The 18,673-nt window shown below is 46.9% G+C and overlaps 1 protein-coding gene across 4 annotated transcripts in view; it reads right to left on the bottom strand.

The window, feature by feature from the left end:
- TDRD7 (tudor domain containing 7) overlaps positions 1-18,673 on the bottom strand; it is a 719,490-nt gene that overhangs the window by 513,588 nt on the left and 187,229 nt on the right. For all 4 annotated transcript variants that reach the window (XM_033917728.1, XM_033917758.1, XM_033917748.1 and 1 more), the window contains exon 6: positions 15,453-15,670. In XM_033917728.1, the coding sequence (XP_033773619.1) occupies positions 15,453-15,670 (218 nt within the window). The remainder of the gene's footprint in view (positions 1-15,452; positions 15,671-18,673) is intronic.

Raw genomic sequence — 18,673 nt, 5'->3', positions numbered from 1 at the left:
AGAAAGGTTCGAGGGGATATCCGGGAAACTACAGGCCAGTGAGTCTGACCTCGGTACCGGGAAAGAGGTGCTGATAAAGTCCGCATCATTGTCTACTTTGACAGACACAATCTGATGAGGACCAGCCAGCATGGTTTCAGTAAAGGAAGATCTTGCTTGACGAACTTGCTGCACTTCTTCGATGGAGTTAACAAAGGTGACCCGGTTGACATTGTATATCTGGATTTTCAGAAGGCGTTTGACAAGGTCCCACATGAACGACTAATTTGAAAAATTGCAAGCCTTGGGTATTACTACCAGAATGAAAGAAGTTATCCTGCCGTTGTATCGGGCGATGGTGCTTACGCATCTGGAGCACTGCATCCAATATTGGTCGCCGTATCTTAAGAAGGATATGGCATTACTTGAGAGGGTTAAGAGGAGAACGACACGTCTGATAAAAGGTATGGAAAACCTTTCATACGCTGAGAGATTGGAGAAACTGGGACTTTTTTCCCTGGAGAAGAGGGGACTTAGAGGGGATATGATAGAGACTTACAAGATCATGAAGGGCATAGAGAGAGTGGAGAGGGACAGATTCTTCAAACTTTCGAAAAATAAAAGAACAAGAGGGCATTCAGAAAAGTTGAAAGGGGACAGATTCAAAACGAATGCTAGGAAGTTCTTCTTTACCCAACGTGTTTTGGACACCTGGAATGCACTTCCAGAGGGAGTAATAGGGCAGAGTACGGTAATGGGGTTCAAGAAAGGATTGGACAATTTCCTGCTGGAAAAGGGGATAGAGGGTATAGATAGACTGCCGCATGAGCGGACTGCTGGGCACGATGGATCTCAGGTCTGACCCAGCAGAGGCATTGCTTATGTTCTTACTCACATGGATGAAGAACTAATTGGCGGAGAGAAAACAGAAAGTGGAGGTAAATAGACAATACTCAGAATGGAAAAGCGTCACCAGTGCTTGGGCCCCTGCTCTTCAATATATTTATAAACGACCTGGAAATTGGAACGACGAGGGAGGTAATTAATTTGCAGATGATACGAAGTTATTCAGAGTAGTGAAGACCCAGGAGTATTGCGATAACCTGGAACAGGACATAAAAACGCTCGAGAAATGGGCCGCGACATGGCAAATGAAGTTTAACGTGGATAGGTGATCTTGTACACAAAATCCACCACCTGGATCACCAACTTACTCAATAACTCCCTAAACCAAGACCACTTTCCAAAGATAATGGGAAAGATTGCCCTCAACCCGATACCAAAATCACCAAAGGCAGATCTCTCTTTGGCTTCAAATTATAGACCTATCGTCAGCATACCCATTTTCACAAAAATCACTGACACCCACATAAGTAAACAACTCACAATTTACATGGAGCAACACTCATGCCTCCACCCCAATTCGGATTCTGTCAACAACATAGCACAGAGCTTCTCCTCCTCACCTTAATCACAAAAGCCAAACAACTAGTCAGCACAGAATGCCAAGCAATACTCCTCCAATATTTCAGCAGCCTTCGACTCAGTTGACCACCATTTACTATTAATAAAACTATCAGAAATAGGCATAACAGACATAGTGCTAAAATGGTTCTCAGATTTCCTAAAAAACAGAGAATATATCGTCAATAAGAGCGGAAAGACCTCCAACTTCTGGAAAGCCTTCTGTGGTGTGCCACAAGGCTCCCCACTCTCCCCCATCCTATTCAATCTCTTCATGAGCTCTCTAGGTAACATCAAATTCGAAGACATACGAAGATGACATTTTTCTCCTTATTCCCATAACCCCCCCCAAAAAATCAGACTTAGCCAACAAAATCTCACACAATATAGAAAAAATCCAAAATTGGGCAACAACTAACAAACTGAAGCTAAACACAACTAAAACCAAATTTCTATACTTCCAACACAGCCCTGCAAAAGGCACACCCCTCGATCAGGTGAAACCCTCTCCATAGATGAGTCCTCCAAAATCCTAGGTTGCATACTGGACTCCACTCTAACCATGGAACCCCAAATATTTAGTCTCCGAAAGAAATCCCTCTACACCCTGAGACAATTAAGGCTAATCAGACCTTACTTTCACCAATACCACTTTGCCTCAATCGTACAACTGATGATCCTACCACAACTGGACTACTGTAACTCCATCTTCATGGGAATCAACACTGCTCTAATTCACAAACTGCAACTCATCTAAAACACTGCCGTAAGACTTATCTTCAACCTGAGAAAATAGGACTCAGTCACAACTTTCATCAAACAAATCCACTGGCTACCAATCCCATCACGAATAATATTCAAAATATCTTGCATCATTCATTGCTTACTTTATGGAAACTCTGCGGCCCCACTCATCCAACTCTTCTCAATAGCATGGTCTAGTTCCCAAACAATCCTCAACCGGATGCTACTAAATCGCCCATCCACTAAAGATCTTCACTATAAATGAGTTTTCCACTCCATGCTTACCTTCCTAAGAGTCAAAACTTGGAATGGCCTTACAGAAAAGACCAGAAATGAACTTTGCCACATCATCTTCCAAAGAAAACTGAAAACCCATCTGTTCAATACTTAATCTCCTTTATCCTCTCTTCTCTCCCCTCTTTTTCTCTCCCCTTCCACATCCACCCCCTCTTTTTCTCCCCTCGTACCTCTCTTTACAATCGCCTCGAGCTTGTATAGGTATGAGTGACGAACAAATAGAAGATTAGATTAGATTGTCTGGTGCAGTACTTGGAGAGACCCCCAGAAAAGAGACTTGGGAGTTCTGGTCGACAAAGTCGATGAAGCCATCCGTGCAATGTGCGGCGGCGGCGAAAAGGGCGAACAGAATGCTTGGAATGATTAAGGGGATCACAAACAGATTGGAGAAGGTTATCATGCCACTGTACTGGGCCATATTGCGACCCCACTTGGAATACTGCGACCAGCACCGGTCACTATACTTGAAGAAGGACACGGTACTACTCGAAAGGGTCCAGAGAAGAGCGACTAAAATGGTTAAGGGGCTGGAATTGTCATACAGCAAGAGATTAGGGAAACTGGGTCTCTTCTCCCTTGAAAAGAGGAGACAGAGAGGGCATGATTGAAACATTCAAAATAATGAAGGGAATAGACTTAATAGATAGACAGGTTGTTCACCCTCTCCAAAGTAGGGAGAGGGTACTCTCTAAAGTTAAAAGGGGAGATTCTGTAAAAACGTAAGGAAGTTCTTTTTCACCCAGAGAGTGGTAGAAAACTGGAACGCTCTTCCAGAGGCTGTCATAGGGGAAAATACCCTCCAGGGATTCAAGACAAAGTTAGACAAGTTCCTGCTAGACTCAGTTAGGACTCTGGTCCTTTACCTAAGGGTCACCGTGGGAGCGGACTGCTGGGCATAATGGACCACTGGTCTGACTCAGCAGCAGCAATTTTTATGTTCTTATGACTGACTGATAGGATCTCTGACCTGAGGAGCCTCCATAGTACTGACAAAACGTCTAGAGCAGTGGTCTTAAACTCGTGGCCCAACGGCACATGCGGCCCACCAGGTACTTTTTTGAAGCCCTAGATATGTTTATCATAATCACAAAAGTAAAATAAAACAGTTTCTTGATCATATGTCTCTTCAGCTATAAATTACAATATTATCATTAAGACTTAGGCAAAAGGAAAGATTTATAAACTATAAAGAGTTTTACCTCATTCAAAATCATCATTTCTTTAATAAGACATTAACTATTTTTTTCTGAGGCCCTCCAAACACCTACAACTCTAAAATGTGGCCCTGAAAAGGGTTTGAGATTGAGACCACTGGTCTAGAGGAATAAAAGCTAGAATGCCCAGGGCCTGCTGCTAGGCAAGGACTAGGATCTATAGTCCTCCATACTAGCTATGAGGTCTACTAGACTTGGACCAAACAGCAATTGCCCTCTGAAAGGTAATTTACTCAGGGTTGCCTTAGAGAATGAGTCACCAGACCACTGTTGGATCCCCAACATACCACGAGCCAAAATTAGTGCGCCAAGAGCTTGCTCACCACTCTGCAGAGATCATACAAGGTGTCTGACACATAATCCAAGCCTGAAACAACAGAGAGAAGACCTTAGTGTCAGGATCATGGTGTAGCTAAAAAAGCCAAGCTCTGGCCACAAAGGAAGTGGCCGCTATCATTTACAGCCTGGAAGCCACAGAAACAAAGAGCCATTTGAGGACAAAATCAATCCTGCGATCACGAGTGTCCTCCAGAACAACCCCTCCCATCACTAGGAAGAAAGGTGAACTTGGTGACCTGTGCCACAGGGAAATCAAGTTTTGGGGATGCAGAATGCCGATTAAATGTATTCACCATTGGGTAGAGCTTGGACTTGGCTCTAGTGGGATGCGCAAGAACTGACTGCAACCATTCTGAAAGCGGGGCGGGCCCAGGCAGCAGTGTAGACAGCATGCTCCTGCCTGCCCATACACCATTGGACCACCAGACTTAAGGGGCGCTTAAAAAGGTACTGTGGGTGGGGGGTGTTTTAAAAGGAAGGGCCGGAGTGCGGTGTTTTAAAAAGGTACAGGGGGGTTCTCATCTTCGCTCCATAAGACGCATCCCCTTTTCTACCCCCTTTTTGGGGGTGGAAAATGTGCATCTTATGGACCGAAAAATACGGTAATTGCAACCTTTTCTGATTCCCTTTACTTGAACCAACACAGATAGAATTGCAATAGTCCGACTGAGCTAAAATAACTAACCGGACCGATACTGCAAAATGGTGTTAGTAAAATAAAGGGAGGACACTTTTCAATGTGCATAAACTAAAAAAACATTTCTTAATAAGATGATTTACCTGATGATGTAAAGAAAGAAAATAATCTAAAATGATTCCCAATTCTCTAGAAGAGAACTCTTGACAGAACTTCCAGTATTAAGTGTAACTGTGCTTGGAATTTGCAAATTTTGGGACCAAAGCAATTTTGTTTTTGTTGTATTTAATTTCATTTGGACCTGAAGTGACCAATGGTATAGTTTGGAAATACATGAATTAATATTAACAGAAAAATTGCTCAAATTCCGATCTACTTCCTATAAAATAAAAATATCATTGGAGTATGAGAAGTTTCAATAGAGCTTTATGGAAAGAAATTTAATGTAGTCATACAAATATTAAAAAGAACAGGGGACAATGGTGAACCTTGAAGGACCCCCCAGTCTGAAGACCATGCGGTAGATGTTGAACCATTGAAATTTGCCATGTATGATCGCAGTGACAGAAATCTTTTGAACCAATTGTTCCTACACTATGGAGAAGCAGTCCATAGGCAAGCCTGGCAAGATTTACTCTTCATTGTAAGTACACCAAGGACAAAAAAAGTACTTGCGGAGCTTACCTAAGATGATGGCTTGAACGTGGCCCCGGAGACGCCATCGGAATTCCTGCAGGTAATTTTCCTTGACCGGGTTCTATGGTCAAAAGACAATCAAAGATCCGGGTTTCCCCAGATGAATCTGATGTAACGGCAGGGCTGATGGACGCGTTTTTGGTGTGAGGAGTACGAATTCAGCAACCAGGAGGATCCTCAGCAACGAGAGACATGCAGGCTAAAGCATGTGATCTCTCTCTCTCGGACGCCACCTTGTCCCCGGAGAAGCGTAGTCCTCCGATTCATCCAGAGGCAACGGGACACCAGATGGAGGAGGAACCGACTCGGGATGCGCCTTTCCTGATCCAGCAGAGTGTGGACAATGGCTCTGCATGGAGGGCTGAAGAGGCTGTTTCTACAACGTTGCAGCAGGCTACTAGAGCTTTTTTCCTGACAGAAAAGAAAGCTGCTGTGGCTACAGGTACATTATTTCCTACAGAGGGCTTGGGGAGCAATGTTGTGCCTATGCAAAAGCCGAAGGAATTCAATATGGAAACGCTTTGGGAGGCAATTTCAAATTTGCAATTCACTTTGGGAACTCAATTCCAGCAACTTTCACAACATTACACAGCAGTTTTATCTGAAAATTTGGAAAGAAAGAATAAAGTTTCATGTCTTGAGAGTAAAGTGGATGAACATGGCTCCAGAGTAAAAGTAGTTGAGATCCAGGCCTTAACTTGGATTAAAGACAGTGAATATAAGAGTTGCTGCTGCTGGGTCAGACCGGTGGTCCATCCTGCCCAGCAGTCCACTCATGCGGCAGCCCCCAGGTCAAAGACCAGTACTCTAAATGAGTCCAGCCTCACCTGCGTACGCCCCTGTGGGAATCTTCATTTCAAGATAGAAATGCTGGAGAATGCCACCAAGAAATGTTATCTTCGGATTATAAACTTTCCAAAAAGGTTTCCTCTATCAGCACATGACATGTTTAAAAAATATTTAACTGAAGTTCTTAAGGTTCCAGAAACTTCATATCCACCTCTCTCAAAAAATTTATTACCTTCCCAGGAGATTTAAATCTCAAAATCCTAACCAGCAGAATTTGTCTGCTGATAGTCTGGATTTAACAAATTTCTTAGAGAGGTCGGAAACTGAAGAGCAGGATATAGCTACGTTGCTGGTACAGTTCGCTATAGATTCAGACAGGGAAAGGATGTTAAAATTATTTTTCAATTATAAAGATGTGCCGTTTATGTCTAATGTTGTAAGGATATTCCCTGATGTATCTCATTTTGAGACCCCAGGCATTGCAGTTGGGTGCAACATTTGTCTGGAGGTACCCCTGTAAATGTGTTATGGTCTATCAAGACAGTCGATATGTTTTCTATGAACCACAGCAGCTCTCTAGATTTATATCTGCACATGGGCAATCTGTAATTACTAAGTGAACCTGTTTCATCTCAGTATAAGCTCAGAGAGGATATGTTCCGATACCAATTTTCCTTTGTTAAAGGTTCCTTTTAAATTTTCAGTCCATTTACAGCTCCTTCACCACTTATTGTACATTGTGACTTATTATTTCATTGTTTAAATTCCCAAGAAGTTTTTCTTGTAAGGAATATTTCTGTTAACACTGTATTTTTTCTTATTTGACTGATGACTGTCAAAACTTTAAAATTTAATAAAGAATTAAAAAAAAAGAAGTACTTGCAAATAGTATATGTAAACTGCTTTGATTGTATCCACAGAAAGGTGTCATGTCTGGGCTCCTTTGGGAGAACGGGCTAAAGAAATGAACAAAAACTAACTAACTAAATAAATAAATCCATGACCCTTTACTGCTTTAAAATATTACTTCAGACCTCTAAACAAAGCCAAAGGATTCTTCAGACTCTGAAATTAGAACCATAAAGTCTGAGATAGAACTAATCCTAAAACCAGCCACACTAGGGGCTCCTTTTACTAAGGTTCACTAGCGTTTTTAGCGCACGCAGGAAATTACCACACACTATGCAGCTAGAACTAACGCCAGCTCAATGCTGGCATTAAGGTCTAGCGCATGCTATTCTGCGTGTTAAAGCCCTAACGCAGCTTAGTAAAAGGAGCCCTAGGTATACAGGAATCCTCTTGACCTCAACTTTCAGCTTTACTGATCAGGTGGGGAAGCTCCTTCTCTAGCGCTGCACAGTCTGCCTTAATACAGAAACATGAATGTAGTGCCACAAACTGCTTGATGCTGAACTGGTCCCTTGAAGTTTCTAAACTAGTGCTGCCCGATTTCCGATTTGAATCGATTTCCGATTTGAATCGATTCACCGATTCACTTTGGGTGAACTGATTCGAATCGATTCCCTTTTTAAAAAAAAAAAAAAATCAGCCTCGTCGATTCGGTGCCCACAGATTGGTTGCTGTTGCTTCGGGGTCGGGTTACGCATGGCACGGATTGTATCTGAGGTGTGTGAGTGGTTGTTGCTCTCACCTTCTTCCTTCTCCTTCAGGGAGAGAGCTGGTAGGTGATTGGTGGGCAGTCGTATGGGTGGGTTAGCTCCCCCATTTCCTATGGTGGCTCACGGCTGGTGAGGGAAACGGTGGGCGAGTGAAGGTTAGGCCCCCTTCTACTAAACTGCACTAGCGGTTTGTATCGCTGGGAGCCGTGCTGAATGCTGCGCATTGCTCCTGACTCTTATAGAGTTCCTATCGGCGTCGGGAGCTGTGCACAGCTTTCAGCACGGCTCCCAGCGATAAAAACCACTAGCGAGGTTTAGTAGAAGGGGGCCTAGTCTAGAAACGGTTTCGCGTTCCCCCCTCGTTGTTTGTCACCACTATTACGGTGAAGAAGCCCGAGAAGGAGTGGATGAGGTCTGGGGTCGGCAAGTATAGGAGCTGGGCTCCAGCCTGCCCAACCGCCACTGCTTTGAGTGTGAGCAGCACGGGGTGACTTAAATTGACATCACCGTCGGAAGCTTCGTGTGCACCTCCTGCTCTGGCCTCTTGTTAGTATCATCTAATAGGAGTCCTCAGGGTATTAATAATCATCTCGGCTGGTAATAGGGCTTATGCTGTTCCCATATGTATTCCCTCTTTCCCTATCATAGTAATACAGCTGTCTGTTTTGTCCTCATTTTATTTTTTAAATATCTTATATATATATATATATTTTTTTTTAAAATTTTTATTATTGTAAACTGACCAGATACTAGTGACGGTTGGTATATCAATTACAAATAAACTTGAAACTTTCTGTGAATTCTAACAGTATTGCTAACACCATAAATTTCTGCAGAAAAAAAAACATTATTGGCCCTCTATTTAGTTATTCCTGCCCACACTTTTTACATGGACTGATAGCTTCCCTACATCAGCTTCAAAAAAATAAGCAAAAAGAACAAACTTTTGTATTTATTTTGTTTACATCACAGCGCCTGTGTGGGTAGGAGAGGGCAACTGGGGTGAAGAAGCTATAAAATAAACCCACTAGGATGTTTAAAAAAAAACCAAAAACACCCAATTGGTAAGGAAAATCGAATAAAAAAAAAATCGATTCAATAGACCGAATCTAATCAAAATTTTTTTCCTGAATTGGGCAGCACTACTCTATACTATCACACCAGTACTAGAACCAAAGGGGGCAACAGGCGGTGCATTAAAGCACAGTTACTTACCGTAACAGGTGTTATCCAGGGACAGCAGGCATATATTCTCACATGTGGGTGACGTCATCTACGGAGCCCCAGCGCGGACAGCTTTTCAAGCAAACTTGCTAGAAGTTTCAAGTTTGCACACTGCACCACGCATGTGCATGCCTTCTGCCCACTAGAGGGCGCATCCCACCTCGTGGTCCTCAGTTCCATAACTAGCCTAGAAACCATCCCCGGGGAGGCGGGCGGGTTGTGAGAATATATGCCTGCTGTCCCTGGATAACACCTGTTACGGTAAGTAACTGTGCTTTATCCCAGGACAAGCAGGCATGATATTCTCACATGTGGGTGACCTCCAAGCCAACCAAAAAAGGGCAGGTGGGAGGATGGCCAATTTAGGAAAACAGATTTTGCAAAACTGACTGGCCAAACCGGCCGTCACTCCTGGATAAAGTGTCCAGACAGTAATGAGAGGTGAATGTATGAACCGAAGACCAAGTGGCAGCCTTACATATGTCCTCCATCGGAGTGGATCGGAGAAAAGCTATCGAAGCTGCCATCGCTCGGACCTTGTGCCCCGTGACTCGACCCGGGGGAGGAAGGCCAGCCTGAGCATAGCAAAAGGAAATGCAAGCAGCCAACCAGTTAGACAGAGTGCGCTTGGAAACTGGATGCCCTAATCGATTGGAATCGAAGGACAAAAACAATTGAGGGACCTTCCGATGAGACCTGGTGCGTTGAAGGTAATACGCCAACGCCCTCTTACAGTCAAGCGTGTGGAGCACCGCCTCGCCAGGGTGGGAGTGGGGCTTAGGAAAGAACACAGGAAGGACAATGGACTGATTGAGGTGGAAATCAGAAACCACCTTAGGGACAAACTTAGGATGGGTGCGGAGAACCACCTTGTCATGATGGAAGACGGTGAAAGGGGGATTCGCAACCAAGGCTTGCAACTCCCCAATCCGCCTGGCGGAGGTGAGGGCAATCAGAAACACCACCTTCCAAGTCAGAAATTTCAAGAGGGACTTGTTGAGTGGCTCAAAAGGGGGTTTCATCAGTTGAGCCAAAACCACATTCAAATTCCACACGACAGAAGGAGGCTTAAGAGGGGGACAAACCCTGAGTAACCCTTTCATGAAGCGTGTCACCAAGGGATGGAGTGACAGAGGGCGTCCATCCAGAGGTTGGTGGAAAGCAGAAATCGCACTAAGATGAACACGCACCGAAGTGGTTTTCAAGCCAGAGCGCGACAAATGGAATAAATAGTCCAAAACCGAGGATACCGGAACCGATACCGGATCCAGGTGAAAAGACGAACACCAGGTGGAAAACCTGGTCCATTTCTGCGAATAGCAAAGCCTCGTCGAGATCTTGCGGGAGGCTTCCAACACCTCCCTCACCGATTGAGACAGGTCCGGAGGAGTCAGGGAACAAGAAACCAAGCTGTCAGGTGCAATGACTGCAGATTGGGATGTAACATGGATCCTTGACTCTGAGACAGCAGAGAAGGAAAGACAGGCAGAGGAAGAGGCTCCCTGGCACTGAGCTGAAGTAGCAGGGAGAACCAGTGCTGACGCGGCCACCGAGGTGCTATGAGAATCATCGTGGCCGTGGACGATTTTAGATGTACTAACGTTCGCATGATCAGAGGGAAGGGAGGGAATGCATACAGGAACCTCCCTTCCCAATCGAGGAGGAAGGCATCCGCTTCCAGACGATCCCGCGAGTACATCCGAGAACAATACAGTGGTAGTTTGTGTGTCTCCGGAGAGGCAAACAGATCCACCTGTGGCGTTCCCCAGCGAGCGAAAACCTCGCGCAGAACTGCTGAGTGTAGAGTCCACTCGTGCGGTTGCAGAAGTCGACTGAGTTTGTCCGCCAGACAATTCAGTTCTCCTTGGATGTAGACCGCCCGGAGGAAGATGTTCCGGGAGACCGCCCACTCCCAAAGGCGAAGAGCCTCGGAACAGAGGGGCCAAGACCCCGTTCCCCCCTGCTTGTTCACGTAGTACATTGCCACCTGATTGTCCGTGCGGACGAGGACCACCTGGTCCTGCAATATGTGAACAAAGGCTCGAAGTGCTAGGAAGATGGCCCGCAGCTCTAGCACGTTGATATGACACCGACGGTCTTCTGCCGACCACAGGCCCTGCGTGCGAAGACCGTCGAGGTGGGCTCCCCACGCGTACTCCGAGGAGTCCGTGGTCAGGACCTTGCGACAAGGAGGAGTGCGAAACAGTAGCCCCATGGACAGATTTGAAGAGTCTGTCCACCAACGCAGCGATTTCCGCAAAAGCGGAGTCACCGAAATGAGGCGAGACACCGGATCGCACTCCTGACGCCACTGGGACGCGAGGGTCCACTGAGGGATCCTCAGATGTAGCCTCGCAAACGGCGTGACGTGTACCGTCGAGGCCATATGGCCGAGCAGCATCATCATGCGCTTGGCCGACACCATCGATAGTTGAGAGACCTGGCGGCCCATCCGTACCAAGGCTTCCAACCGCTGGGTCGGAAGGTAGGAGCGCAGGCGCACCGTGTCCAGCACCGCACCTATGAATTGAAGAGACTGAGCCGGCCTCAACTGAGACTTTGGAAAGTTTATCTCGAACCCGAGAGTTTGCAGGAAGGCAATAGACTGTCGGGTCGCTGAGATAACCCCCTCCCTGGTCGGGGCTTTGATGAGCCAATCGTCCAGGTAAGGGAACACATGGAGTCCACGAGACCTCAGGGCTGCCGCGACCACCACCATGCACTTCGTGAATACTCGTGGGGACGCGGCCAGGCCGAAGGGCAGTACCCTGTACTGGAGGTGGAGGTCCCCCACCTGGAATCGTAAAAATCTTCGGCAGGCGGGGTGCACCGGAACATGGGTATATGCTTCCTTCAAGTCGAGGGAGCACATCCAGTCCCCTTCCTCCAAGAGAGGATACAAAACCGGGAGAGATAGCATTCGAAACTTCTCCTGGACCAGGAATTTGTTGAGCTTCCTGAGGTCCAGTATGGGGCGCAGGTCCCCGGTCTTTTTTGGGACCAAAAAGTAACGGGAGTAAAACCCCGTACCCCACTGGTCCTTGGGGACCGGCTCGACCGCCCGAAGCTTCAAGAGGGCTTTGGCTGCGGTCAGAAGGGTCGGTAGCTGCGAACGGTTGCAAGAGACTAAACTCGGGGGACTGTCCGGCGGCGAGGACACAAAATTGAGCGAGTAGCCCTCGGAGACGATCCGGAGCACCCAAGCGTCTGAGGTAATCCCGGTCCATGCCTCCCGGAAGGACCGAAGACGCCCCCCGATAGGAAGGGGTTCCTGTGAAAGTGCGGAGGGGAACCCGCCCCGTCCGCTCAGCCCGTCAAAAGGAAGGCGCGGGCTTAGAAGGGCCCTGCGCCGGGGCTTGGGTTTGTCCCCCTCTGCCTCGCTGAGACGGACGTCTCGGAGGCGGTCTCGAGAAAGCCGGGGTCGACTTCTGAGGGTATCGGCGCGGCGGAGGCCGGAAAGGTTTCTGCGGCGGGGGCCTAGGTTTGGGGCGGACCAGGGATGCTAAAGAGCGCTCCTGCTCCGACAACCGCTTGGTCGCCGCATCCAATGACTCGTCAAATAACTCGGACCCCACACAAGGCAAGTCTGCAAGACGTTCCTGCAGGTTTGGGTCCATGTCGAGGGTGCGAAGCCAGGCCAAGCGGCGCATGGCCACTGCGAAGGCCGACACCCTCGAAACCAGCTCAAAGGCGTCGTACACTGCATGGAATAGGTACAACCGCAATTGAGACAGGTTGGACATAAACTTATCGAATCCTGCTCTTTGGGAGTCCGGTAACGAGTTTCGATATTGAGGAAGGTCCTTCACCATACCACGCAAATAGGAGGAAAAGGTGAAGGCGTAATTTAGAACCCTGGTGGCCATCAGGGAATTTGAATAGAGGCGACGGCCAAACTTGTCCAGGGTCCGCCCCTCCCTGCCGGGTGGAACCGTCGCAGAAACCCGTGAGGGCTGTGATTTTTTAAGAGCAGACTCCACCAGAAGAGACTGGTGGGAGAGCTGCGCCTTATCGAACCCTTTAGGGGGAATCGTCCTATACTTCGATTCCATTTTTGAAGGCACAGACGTGACTGTAAGAGGGTTTGACAAGTTCTTCAGCCAGGTCTGCAGAAGGACACTGTTGAGAGGGAGTCTAGGCACCTCTCTAGGAGGAGTGGGAAGGTCCTGTTCCTCCAAAAATTCTTTGGAATACCGAGAACCTACCATCAGGTCAATCCCCAGGGCTTGGGCCATGTCCTGAACAAAGGATGAAAATGAGGACGGCCTAGCCTGGGGAGACGGGGTTCTCGACCGCCCCACCGAGGAGAGGGGGGAGGCCTCATGAGAATAATGAGGATCCCTAACAGATCCCGAATCCCAGGATCCCCTCTCCAAGGCCCTCGAGGGGGAAGGGGAAATTATCCTCCTCGCAGAACCCTTGGGCGAGGACCCCGGGGTCCGTGGGACACTCTCCCATTTCCTCGGCGAGGCGGCACGGGAAGACTTCCCACGAGGTGAGCGGAGAAGCCTCGGGTTGTCGAGGCGCAACTCCGACACCTGCAGCGCCTCGCCCCCGAACGACGAGGAACGATCGCGCCGAGGCGAGCCTCGGGCCCGCTTAGACTTCCTCGATCGGCGCCTCGTCCGAGGTCGCGTCGAGGGCGAGGCGTCCCGGGAAGACCCAGAGGAAGAGGAGGAAAGACGGCGCACTCTGCGCAACTTTTCTTTGGGCCTTACACTCTGCTCAGGAGGTTCCCCCGAGGTCGAGGTCAGGGGCGGGGCCGAGACCGAGGTGAACGGGGCCACAGTACCCGAGACCGAGGTCGCCGAGGCCGGGGCTCCCGAGGTCGAGGGAGCCGAGGCCGGGGCCTCCGAGACCGAAGGCGCCCCGGCCGAGGTCGAGGCCGCCGGAACCGCAGCACGTTGCAACACTTCCAGGGCTCCCGACAGCTCCGATGAGATCAGGGCTCGGAGGAGATCCTGGAAGGCCGGAATCCCCACGAAGGTGGGGAGTTCCGAGTCCGGGGCACACTCCCTGGAGGGCGACCTCGGTCTCGAGTATTCCCTCGGGGTGTGCGACGTCGAGGTCCGATGCGGGGCCGGGGTCGACCCACCCGCCTTGGCCTGAGTCGAGGATGGCTTCTTTGCTGAAGGGGATGGAACAGAGGACTTACCCGAAGCTGGCTTCGCTGACGACGCCTTCGAAGACGAGGGCCGAGGCGAAGCCGAGGCCCCCGAGGACGCCGAGGCCGAGGTCAAGGCCGGGGCCGAAGCCGAGGCCGACGTCGAGGCCTTAGGTGGCGCGTCGACGGCGAACAATTCAGCCATTCTGGCCTTACGGCGACGGAGGGCCCTGTTTTGGAAAGTAGCACAGCGATCACACGACGCTGTCGGATGTTCGGGCCCAAGACAGACAATGCACCACCGGTGAGGGTCAGTGATGGAAAGTAACCTCTCACACCGGCTGCACTTTTTGAATCCCGTAACAGGACGGGACATCAACGAAGAAAAAGAAGAAGGCCGGGAACGACCGACGTCCCGCGGCCACGGCTTCCGGGAGCCCCCGGAGCCCAACGAAAAACAAAATATATATATATATTTTTTTTTTTTTTTTTTTAAAGAAAAGAACAGAAAAGAAAGCAGCACCGCGAACTAATTCGATGAAAGAACAAACTAAACGCGGCAGCTAGAAGGCAAAACACTGGAGCTCAGATCCACAGGGCTTTCTTGCTCCGCGGAAAAAATTGAACTGAGGACCACGAGGTGGGATGCGCCCTCTAGTGGGCAGAAGGCATGCACATGCGTGGTGCAGTGTGCAAACTTGAAACTTCTAGCAAGTTTGCTTGAAAAGCTGTCCGCGCTGGGGCTCCGTAGATGACGTCACCCACATGTGAGAATATCATGCCTGCTTGTCCTGGGATAATTAGCCTATTATCAAGCTCCTTCTGTAATAGCTGCTGATGCCAATGCAGGAGACTTAAGAAGATAGAGCTTCATGGGTAGCTATGGCAATGGTATGAATCTCAGGAGATGGTCACAGCTGAATGTTAAGTGAGCAGCCTTGGTCTCATCTCTGGATAATAAGTATTGGGATTTTCACAGGGAATGGGGGCACTTTGCAATGTGGTTAGGCAGCTGCTATAGCTGGGAACATTTTTGTGGAGTTGGGAGAAAACAGGGAGAGCAAGTTTGAAAGAAGAAATTCCCAACTGCTATGTTTCCCTGTATGCAGGTTTCTATGCTACAGAAGTTGGAACTCATTCTCCTACAAAATGGCACTGGATCATTTTCAAACTAATTTTTTTCAACCAGTTTCCCCATAAGCTGAGTTTCATGCCATTCTGTTAAAATTTCAGTTTTATTTTGTACAAAGATAGATACAATGACATTTCCAACTTCCATGGTTGGAAAGAAATATATAATAGATGAATTAAAAAAAATAAAGTTTTAACACTGGCAATAAACTTACCATACAAACATGAGGCCAATTTCTGAGTTGCTTGACTGTTTCATCATTCAGATCCTGCTGGTATACATTTTTGTAAACCTGTGGCAGCTTTGACAGCCAAATTCCACTGCTATACTTCTGCAGAATTTCTCTGATGTTGTTCTGAATATCATCTGTGTTTGCATTACATGGCCCACCAAACAAGCTATTTTTTCTTGGACAGATTTCATTTTGACTAGCTATGGAAGAAAAACACAACTGAAAAAGCAGCTGCAATAATTACTAGCAGAAAAAATATCTATACGCTAGATGTGACTGTCTCTGGGAAAAGGTAACTAAAGTAGCAAATCCAAAATGTTTAGCGCATGTGATTTTTCTTACAATAGGTCCATAAGCAGTCTGCAAAAGTTTTTATTTATTTATTTTACATAAAAGGATAGGGTTAGGATTGTTGTATTGTTTCTGATGATTTTAGTCACCTTTTCCCAAAGATGATCACATATTGTTTATAGTGAACCCCATTGGCCACAGCAGTAACAGCTCAGACACTCATAGGAATTCTATGAGCTTCGGAGCTGTTACCGCTGCAGCCAGCACTAAAACCCACATTTATTAAATAAATAAATAAAAATAGTAAGGACAATGAAACAGAGGTACCAGTTCCACAGACAAAAATCAAATCCTGTGCTTGATGAAACAAATCTGGCATATTTCAATATGAGCTTGAAATCAACATCCTTGAAGCTACCTGTATGTTTAGACTAAAACTTGTAGATGACAATAAGGTTCAGATAATAGGGCAAAGGGGGGAAAGAGAAAAGAAAAGAAAAAAACCACTTAAAAATATTAATTTTTATAAAATTACAAATGTCATCTCCACGCTCATTAAGTCACTAGGCACCACTGCATAACATAAGAACATAAGAAGTTGCCTCCGCTGGGTCAGACACGAGGTCCATCGTGCCCAGCAGTCCGCACCCGCGGCGGCCCATCAGGCCCATGACCTGTAATGTGATCCTTCTCTGATCCCTTTTATCTTTCTATCTATACTCTGTCTAAAACCTATCTTTACCCCTATTTATATCCTTCAATCCCCCTATCGTTCAGGAATTTATCCAAACCTTCCTTGAACCCCCGTAGTGTACTCTGTCCTATCACAACCTCCGGAAGCGTATTCCAGGTGTCCACCACCCTCTGTGTAAAGAAGAACTTCCTAGCATTGGTTCTAAAATTGTCCCCTTTCAGCTTCTCTGAGTGCCCCCTGGTGCTTGTGGTTCCCAATAATCTGAAGAATCTGTCCCTTTCCACCCTCTCTATACCCTTCATGATCTTGAAAGTCTCTATCATGTCTCCTCTGAGTCTCCTCTTTTCAAGGGAGAAGAGCCCCAGCCTTCCCAACCTGTCTGTGTATGAAAGGTTTTCCATACCTGTTATCATTTTCGTCGCTCTTCTCTGGACCCTTTCAAGTATCGCCATGTCCTTCTTGAGGTATGGTGACCAGTACTGGACACAGTACTCCAGATGCGGACGAACCATCGCACGATACAGTGGCATGATGACTTCCTTCTTCCTGGTCGTAATGCCCTTCTTAATAATACCCAACATTCTGTTTGCTTTCTTGGAGGCCGCTGCACATTGTGCCGTTGGTTTCATTGTAGTATCTACCAGTACACCCAAGTCTTTTTCAAGATTATTATCCCCTAGCACTGACCCCCCATTTTGTAGCTGAACATCAGGTTTTTTTTCCCTAAATGCATGACCTTGCATTTCTCTATATTAAAACGCATTTGCCATTTGCTTGCCCACTCCTCCAGTTTGTTTAGGTCCCTTTGTAGGTCTTCATATTCTTCCGTGGTTCTAACCCTGCTGCAGAGTTTGGTGTCATCCGCAAATTTTATAACTTCACACTTCGTCCCTGCTTCTAGGTCGTTTATGAATACATTAAACAACAGCGGTCCGAGCACCGACCCCTGGGGAACACCGCTCGTGACCTTCCGCCAGTCCGAGTAGTGTCCCTTCACTCCGACCCATTGCTTTCTGTCTGCCAACCAGTGTTTAATCCATCTGTGTACGTCCCCTTCCACCCCGTGGCTCCACAGCTTCCTAAGAAGCCGCTCATGGGGCACCGTGTCAAAGGCCTTTTGGAAGTCGAGATAGATGATGCTAATTGCCAACAGATATTGGTTTAGGGGGGAGCGTCCGGGGGGGGGGGGGACCAAACTCTCAGGCAGACAGATCTACTGAGCAACCTAAGGAAGAAGGGTTCATCTGGCATAAGAACTTTGGTTCCATAGGCACCAAAGTAACCAGGAGCCTTCTTCCAAGTGACAGTTTACTGAACCACAACCTACCTAACAAACCATTGTAATTCACAAGGTAAGTCACAAATAAGGCTTATATAGTACAAATAAGAACATATTTACCTCTAGAGGTAGTTCATTACATTACATTAGTGATTTCTATTCCGCCATTACCTTGCGGTTCAAGGCGGATTACATAAGAGTTGTCATGAAGTTACAAGATATATAGGCAGATTACATAAGAATTGTCGTGAAATTAGGTAATACAAGTTGAGTAATTTGAACATTTTAAATTTGGTAAGTAGTAGACAATGTAGTAGGTGTAGCTTGGGAAGAAACTGGTCGTATTAAATAGGTTTTATGTATTTTTTTGAAGGTTTTGTAGCCTGTGATCGAAGATAACAGATTGGTGAGTTGTCTGTCTAGTTTTGCTGCTCTGGTGGCCATTAGGTTGTCATATAGTTTTCTTCGTTTGACATTTTAGGTTGGCGGGAGTGTGAATAGTGAGTGAGTTCTCCTGTGTCTAGTTGAGGTGGAATGAGTTAGTCAGTTGTTCCAGTAGGTTGGGCTGTCTCCGTTAATAGCTTTGAATAGTAGGCAATAGAATTTGAAGTGTACTCTTGCTTGTATTGGGAGCCAGTGTGAGTCGTGGTATGCCTCTGTGATGTGGTCATATTTTTTCAATGAATAGATAATAATAATAATTTATTTCTTATATACCGCCAAAGCCATGGTAGTTCGAGGCGGTTTACAATAAGAAGAGCTGGACAGTCAGCGACATAGTTACAATATAGAATTAATGAATACAAGTACATTGAATGCAAGTACAAATAAGAAGAGCTGGACAGTCAGCGACATAGTTACAGTGTAGAAGCAATGAATTCAGTATACAGAATATGAGAGATAATGAACAACAGATTCTTAGTTGACAAATCGGTTGAA

Source organism: Geotrypetes seraphini, chromosome 1 (assembly GCF_902459505.1).
Source record: "Geotrypetes seraphini chromosome 1, aGeoSer1.1, whole genome shotgun sequence".
Classification (NCBI taxonomy): Eukaryota; Metazoa; Chordata; class Amphibia; order Gymnophiona; family Dermophiidae; genus Geotrypetes; species Geotrypetes seraphini.
This window is presented reverse-complemented; position numbering and strand designations above follow the sequence as displayed.